Raw genomic sequence first — 8,331 nt, forward strand, 5'->3', positions numbered from 1 at the left:
GAAGAGTCGTCGATCACGATGACCTCTTCCGAACGATCGATTGGGATGGCCGGCTGCTGCTCCTCGGGCGGCTGTTGACGGGGCATAAATGTATACCTCTAGAGTTGCAAGTGCACAACCGTCAAGTTATAGTATAAAAAGTTATCAATCCTACGAGGAAGGTGTTTGTAGGAGAAAATTAAAATCGGTTATTATGTTGTGTGCGTGATAATTAGGAGTGATGGATGTGATTGTAGAGAGATAAAGAGAGTGAGAGTGATTGTATATAAATAAAAACAAAAAAAAGATTTATAGTGGAGAGATAAAGAGTGGATGTGATAAAGTGTAAGTGTAAACAAAACTATCAAAAGGGAAGAAAAAAATGAAGGAAATAAAATCAAAAAACAAATGAGAGAAAAATCAAGAATAAAGAGGAAAATAAAAAAAGTAAAAGATGGAGGATTTAATTAGAGATATGAGGAATCTAGAATTGAATTCACTAGCTAGTTTCATGCAATTTCTAGAGTTCCCACAAGTACTAGTTTCACATCTTTTAAAAAAAAGGCAATTCCCTAGAGGGTTCTAGCCTCAAGGTGAATCAAAGAAAAGGAAAATAAACAAAAACAAAACTAATCCCAAGAGGGTTCTAGCCTCAAGGAGAATAGTGCAAGAAAATAAAATCTAAACTATAAAATAAATTACATGAAATAAATGTAAGAATTTAAAGTAAGAAAGTAAAGACATGAAAGTAAATCTACTCTATTAATCATGAAAATAAATCTAAGGAAAGAGGGTTCTAGTCTTTTGGCTGTTTAAGCAAGAAAAGAAAGTAAAAGATAAATTTATTAACAAAGAGAAAATTTACATCCCAAGAGGGTTGTAGCCTCAATGTGATAGCAAACCTTCCTGTTGATCTTCATCTTCATCTCACCTTCATCTTCATAATCGAACAAATAGAAGAAAAGAAAAATATTAAGAGGTGAAAATATTTCTTTATTAATTGCAACAAAAAGTGATAGTTTGGAAGGTTTTCTCAATTAAGAATAACTCTCCTCTCCAAAAGTAGTGTTTACAAAATATTTCACACCCTAACCCCTCACTCTCTACCTCTATTTATAGCCCATATCAATGAATGAGAGCCCTTAGATTAAACTTGATTCCCAAGTTAATCAATTTGAGCGTTTAAATCATAACTGCACATTTGGTATCGATACTGGTATCCATACCGGTATCGATATTTGTATCAAAAATCTAACTTGACAGATGACTTCGTCTCATCGAGATAGGTGATTTTTATATATTATATGTTAAATTCTGCTTTCCGGATTAAGAGATATTGTTATTTCTTTGTGGCCAACCATCTTGAATATGATATTGGATTTTTATTTTCTCCGACTTTTGTAGGCTTCTTGGCTTAACCTTGTGCTTTAATAAAAAGGTTACAAAATGAGGAAGTTAGAGTATTTTGGGCTTTTATTCATTATTTTATCATTAACCTGCAAATTAAGATAAAAATAATTATTAGTAGTATATTTATTCATGTAAAATAGATAATGAGGGTATAAAATTATAATACAAATGTGATTATCAGCCGCAGCACCTCGGCCGACTCGACTTGGACCAGCCTATTTGGCCTGCTGGGCCCTTGGTCCTTCTTGGCCTTCATCTTCTTGGCCTTCACCCTCTGCCCCACCAGTTGGGTAGCAATTTCGGCCGCCCGTGATTTCAAGTTGACCGCCTCCTTAGGGTCCAGATTTTCCCTCAACCTCTCTGGGGCCTTGTAGCTGAACCCGACTCCTCGCCCCTCGATTGCTTCTTTAGGCTTTTTTTCGAGGAGAGGGGTCAGCAGACTCACCCTCACCTTATCGGCCTCGGAAGGCAAGACCATGGACACGCCCGCCACCCAGAGAGATGCCGTCTCGAAGAGATTGCTCCTCTCCCAAGACCCGACATAGGAGAGGATCTTCCCTAACTGTCGCCTCTCCTCAGTGGTAAGGACGCATGGAGTCAGTGCGTCCTTGGTCACTTCAAGCTAATTGGTGCAGGAGAGGACGCCATCGGCGCCGAAGACCTACACGAACCGCTCCTTCTAGTCTCTGTTCGACTCAGGAGCGTCCGAGATAAGCTTACTACCCCTATTGTAGTGGTAGAAGTAGTGAAGGTCCCTTCTTGTCGATTTAACCCCGACTAGATGCTCCAAGAGGTGCATGATCGGCAGGACGCCAACCTGGTGGCAGATCATGATGAAGCCCACCAAAAACCCAATTGTATTCGGGGTGAACTGAGAGGGGGAAACCCCCAGAGCAACGCATACATCCCTAATGAATGGATGGAGCGGTAGCCAGAGCCCATACTCGATATGGGTGACATACAGCGATGCTTTATTTTGGCCATGGAGGTACATCGGCCCGTCCCCACTAGGCGCTGCAAGTGTAAAAGCCCTGGGGATATCATAGAGCTCGTGGTACTACTCGAGCTCTCCGACAATGACCTTCGAGCTGATTGGCCGAAGAAAAGCGATCCTATCCTCATTGCGGCCGGTGGTGGAAGCCTGAGAAGCCATTTGAATATTTAGAGTGCAAAGGATTTGGGAAAGTAGAGAGAGACAAGCGTGGAAGCTTTAGAGTAAGAGTTTGTGAAGAAAATTCTTGTGCGCCCCCAGTAGGCTATTTATAGCATTCAAGAGGGACACGTGGATTAGTCTGGACTGGCAGCTCATTTCAAAGTGAATGGGTGAGATTCACCTTGAAATCTCAAACGTTTCACACGAAACTTGAAGCCCCCCTACTCTGTGTGTCTTCACTCGAAAATCGAAGCAACGCCATAACTCTCTGACAACTGACAGCGTCATCACATCGTTTCTAACAGTGATGTTTCACCTGCCTAATAAAGGCTTTTGAAAACTCACTAAACGACATCTATTCGACGAACAGAGTCGATCCTTGATAGCCGATAATGAACTTCAAAGAGTATCTCTCAGGCACTCTCCCAAGAAGATCAGATGCCAACTAGCTAATGTAGTCGACCAGATTGATTCTATACTTAGACAAAAAAAACTAACACATTAGAAGTGGCTACTCGAGTTCGAGACGTATCTTCTCAACGAAGGACAAGCCCCTCGAGTTAGCAATTTAAGTCTATGATGGAGCTAAGTCATTCAAAAGATAAATTGAGATTGCACAGCACATGACAAGCAATTTCAGGCTCAAAAAATTTATTTATTCATTTATAAGGAATATTTAGAAGATACAAAGTACACATCTATACAACACAGGAACGAGAGATAAGAAAGTCCTAGGAGACTAAGAGAAGTCAATTCCCGCTCCTGGAGTCGCTGGCGGGGAACCCCTGGGAGCAGCCGCCAGAGGAGTCGAGCAGTCTCCTCTTTCGTTCGATTCTCCCTCTCCTTCATCAAGATCGAGCCCCCTCCAAGCGCTTCCACCTCCATTAACTCATCCACGCACTTGGCTACGATAGGCGGATAATGGAAGCGGTGGAGCGGGTTCCTCATCTCGACTGAGAGCTGTACCAAGAGGTAATCATATCCTACATTGCAGGCGTTGCTACTTCAGTATTCCCAGTTAAGCTTTGGCGATACCCCTCAATGATCCCCTAGCGGTGAGGCTCAGACTCCATATAGGCATTTCGGCTTTGGGCCACCGCCAGAGACTCCCGCAAGTGGGCAACCTCCCCCTGAAGCCTGGCAAACGTTGCATGCTCCTCGTCTAGTTGACGCCTCGCATGTGTTGCTGCCTCATTCTCGACCCCAACCAGCACCATAGTGTGGTTCTCTATGGAGAGCCTCGTCTAGTCTCCTGGCATTTCTCTTGCTCTCCTCCAGCTCATTCCTGAGCTCGTCAACCTCAGAAGCACTTGGGGCTGGCGTCTCTGCGGCCCGTTCCAAGTCGACCCCTCTATCGGCTCTCAAAGAAGTTACCTCTCCAAGGAGCTTGAGATATGCAGTCCAAACCCGATCCATCCGACGGTATAACTCCGTCTCCACCAAAGCGCCTCGAACAAAGTAACTGTGAAGGCTATGGTGGAGATCGATATCAGGGACCCCTTACAAATACCCCTCATCTTGAGGGAGCCAAAATTGCTCGACCGCCTTCTGTTGAGTCCGACGAGAGCCCGGGACAGTCCCCCTAACGTCGAGGTGGTGATTAGGCTCGAAGCAGTGCTCCGGGTCAGGCTCCTGTTCATATCAAGAGCCGGCCCTTGAGAGCCCGATGAGGTACTTCCTCATCTTCTCTCATTCTTCCTCTCCGATGTCGGCGACCCAGTAAGGAAAGGGATATTCTAGCCCTACGGGAGGCACTATCTCCTCCTCGACCGGGTTCTTCCCCCGACGAGTCGACTCGCCGTGGAAACCGGACGACTTTCCCTGCCCAGCAAAAGCCCAGGCGTCGGCTCCCTCTTCTTGAGGAGCCTCGACTAGTTCTCTTGAGGCCGACTCGTCCAGGCGAATGACGTCGGCCTCGGCCATCTCGACTACTATGTGAAGTACCTATTCCACATCCCTCTGTCTCCGTCTATGGACGAGGGAGGGAGCAGGCTCCTCCTCGGTCATCTCGGCCTCTATTGGAGGAATGTCCCGGGGAGGATGCTTCATGGGCCTAGCAGACAACCCCTTATGGGGAGCAGCCAAATAAACAGTAGGCGTCGTCGCCGCTCCTACTGTCCCCACAACAAGGGCGGAGCCCTCTCATGATCCTGATTAGAAGGAGGCACAACCGATATACCGACAACTCACAAGACCGAGCTGTCAAGTAGGTGGTCGACTCGACGAGAGCCAGTGTATGCCTTGATCTGGTCAAGCGCATCCCTCTCGACCTCAAGCAAGTCACCCTCCATGAGTGCCTCCCTCTTTATTTTGGGCCAGTTTGAGCAGCCCAACTCTAGGTCGTCCCCTACTACCCAAACGAACTTCTTCTTCCAGACCTTGTGCAAGTCTGGAAGGCCGGTGATGAGCCTGAACTTCCCCACCATTTGAAAGTGGAAGTGGGGCTCAGTCTGATTCACCTTCACAGCCACCAACCAGCCTAGGACCCGCAAGGATGGCTTTATCGCCAGCCAGTGGCAGATCACCACTAACCCCACCAGGATAGCGATGGCGTTCGGCTTCATCTGCGCTGGCGATACCTATAGCGTCGTGAATACTTGCTAGAGGAAGGGGTGCAGGGGCAGCCATAGACCACATTCCAAATGCCTCAGATATAGCAGGTCTCGTTCCAGTCCATGATCGAAGATAGCCTTCGACCTCGTCGGGGCCATCAGATCATACTCCTTGAGGATGTCAAACCTCCTAGAGAGCATCCTCATTTGGGACTGCGTCACTTTGGAGTGGATCCCCGCAAGGAGAGCTCGACAATCCACAGACTCAGATGCCATCGGAGACTGCAAAGATGATTGCCGGAAGAGATGAGCAGAAAAAATTCAAAGTTCTCTAAAGGAAATTTGAAAAAGCAGTAACTGCCATCTCTCTAGCTTTGGTTCTATATATAGGCAGCTGACTTTACAACTGTCGGGATCAAAACCGTCGGATCACATTCCATCCAACAGCCAAAATTAATTTTTAAAATTCAAAGCGTCATCTCCCGAATTGCGGTGCAACCTACTCACCTCGAGTAGCCTGCAATCAGTCAAGAAAAGCGGATCTGCGACAGTCAAAAAGAATGTGCAAGTGACGTCAGCCACGTCAATTCGAAAGGACTTTTCAGTTCTCGTATTTAAAGCACACACGTCTGTCCAAAGCAATTCTTATTTCACTCGGACCCGACTAAAGCCGACTCTAAACAAAAGGGGTCAACTGTTATAGTGTTTTCAATCACCTAAATACGACCCTTTGCTAGCAATGGATAGGTGTACATCTGCATGCAATGCCCCAATCAAGTTGGCGGTCGAAGACCAACCAGGGCGACAACTCAGCCGACTGACTGAGTCGATATTTCCTTATGTCGACTCAAAAAGCGGTATTTGTCGCCCCTTTTGTCGAAGACGACTCGCAATGAGCCCACTCGACCAACTACTCGACGCCTCGCGAGATCGACTCGAAAGACGTTACTTCTCGACGAAGCTAGAGGACAACTTGAATCTCGAGCCTCTCCCACTAACAACGTGTCAACGTCACATTTAAGGCTAGGCAGGCGCCATCATACCTCTAGCCGCGATAGTCTTCATGACTCATCAGACCACGTCAGCACCGCTATGCCTCCGATCATTTCCCATTTAATGCCGAGATGATCTCTTCTCCAGTCATTAGCTGATACTAATAAAGCAAGTGTTGACGCAGTCGCCATCCCATGCTTCTTCACCGCCATCCTATGCTCGACCACAATGACGGTTCTGCCCTTTTGGCACCACTATAAATACATGTACTATTCTAACATGAAGGATGTTCCAAAGGTTCACAAAATCTGATTTTCTCAGAGAGATCTACAAATTATACTACACACACACTAGAACTCTCACAGTTCTTTATTTTCTTACTCAAGTTCATCAGCTGACTTGATCGTCGGAGAAACCACGGGGGAATCAGTCTCCGTCCTCTCACGTGTTTCTATATGTGCAGACTTTTCAGCAACCTAACTCAGAACTGGATATTCAGGGAAGAAAACGACCTCTCATCAATCTCACACCTATCCAACCACGGATATAATTGACTGTATAATCATTTAACATCAACAAGTGTTGTTTCCATTAGAGGGAAAGAATTGCAATTTTCGCAGCTCTAAACTTCACCTGGGATTCAATCATAGGCATGAGGTGGACCTAAGTTTACCTCTAATTTTCTAGTTGGCAAATTAATAAAGCAGACAAAATGAAATTAATAAAGCAGACAAAATGAATCATCTACTTCACTGGAATATTCGAGAAGCATTCAAAACTTGTAAAGAGTATGTTGTAGGTTTTACTGTTTTAGTTAGGAAAAAAAAGGCTTAATTGCACTTAAATGCTCTATAGTTCTCCGACCTTGCACTTAAATGTCCTATACTTTCAAATCGAACAAAAATATCCCCTAAAATATTTAGGTGTTGTGAATAAATACCCTATGTTTAAATAAAAAAACTCAGGTAGCATAATCTTTTCTCTATATCACATAACAGCATAATCTTTTCTCTATATCACATAACAGAAGGTACTAAAGTGAAACTCTTAGCTACTACGAGGTATGTAAGTGATGTCATTTACAAACTTTAGGACATTTATATACAATATTGGGTAAACAATACGTCACTGACGTGCAACATTTTGTAACTTTGTGGCATTTATCTGCAAAATTTAAATACTTTCAAGAATTTTTTAATTCAATTTGAAAAAAAAAGATCACATAAGTGCAAGGTCGGGAAAACTATAGGGCACTTAAGTGCAAGTAAGCAGAAAAGAACTCTGAATGGGTAGAGACAGGAGAATCAACTAGGACAAAGTGACTTGGTTTGGAGTCATTGTATTCAAGGAGTCCACAAAATAATGAAATCGAAGGAAACTTTTACAGAAAACACAAGGACACTAGTTTCATCTTACCATCTATAACAATTGAACACTCATCATCCTCTCATTAAAAAGAAAAGGAAAAAAAAGAATAACATACTATATATAAAAAAGATAACAGAATGTGAATACAAAGAAATTAAAATCATCAAATGACAGCTGTGAGACCCCCCCTAACACAAACCAAACTCACTAGTTTCAAACAAGAGAAGAACACAAAAAAGGCGAAGGGCAGTATGACGATCACATTTGTACCATATTTCCAGCCAAAACTGATGATATTAGACGAAAGATGCGAATATGCTGAAAGTGGTATGCAAGTTAAAAAGCAATGTCAGCAGTCTCAAGAGACTTCTTCGCTTCCTTTGAGAGCTGACGCAAGCCAATCTGATGCACAGGTTTGAATCTCATCCTCAGCATTTAATTGGAAATGTATAGGAGTCACGGCAACCTGCAAAGAGTTAGATTTATAAGCTATGGCTGTGAGATAATAGGAGAAAAGAGTAAACGAGGGCTTTCAGACTCACAAAGCCTTCTTCTACGGCTCTGAAATTGTGATCTTCGTCTAAATCTTCGTGTTCGTTCTCCCCAAACTGCAAGGAAGCATATAGCTTTACTTTCCCCTTCTCTTTCTTTATTTTTATTTTATTTTATGTTTTATTATTATTATTATTGTTGTTGTTGTTGTTGCTTCTTCTTCTTCTTCTTCTTCTTCTTAAATTTCACAACATGATTTTGATTTTGATTTATTTATTTATTTATTTTATGTTTTTTTTTTTTTTTTTTTTGGGGGGGGGGGGGGTTTGGCTGGTTTAAGAGGCTATAAAAAGCCCTCAACTTTCATTGTTTCATATGGATGTT

The 8,331-nt window shown here is 43.6% G+C and overlaps 1 protein-coding gene across 1 annotated transcript in view; it reads right to left on the reverse strand.

The window, feature by feature from the left end:
• The window catches only part of LOC109835404 (5'-nucleotidase SurE), an 18,192-nt gene continuing 17,308 nt past the window's right edge, over positions 7,448-8,331 (reverse strand). Inside the window, exons 9-10 of the mRNA XM_020403378.1 lie at positions 7,998-8,063; positions 7,448-7,921 (exon numbers count right to left, since the gene is read on the reverse strand). Of these exons, the coding sequence (XP_020258967.1) occupies positions 7,814-7,921; positions 7,998-8,063 (174 nt within the window). The 3' untranslated portion in view covers positions 7,448-7,813. The remainder of the gene's footprint in view (positions 7,922-7,997; positions 8,064-8,331) is intronic.

Source organism: Asparagus officinalis, chromosome 3 (genome assembly GCF_001876935.1).
Source record: "Asparagus officinalis chromosome 3, Aspof.V1, whole genome shotgun sequence".
Classification (NCBI taxonomy): Eukaryota; Viridiplantae; Streptophyta; class Magnoliopsida; order Asparagales; family Asparagaceae; genus Asparagus; species Asparagus officinalis.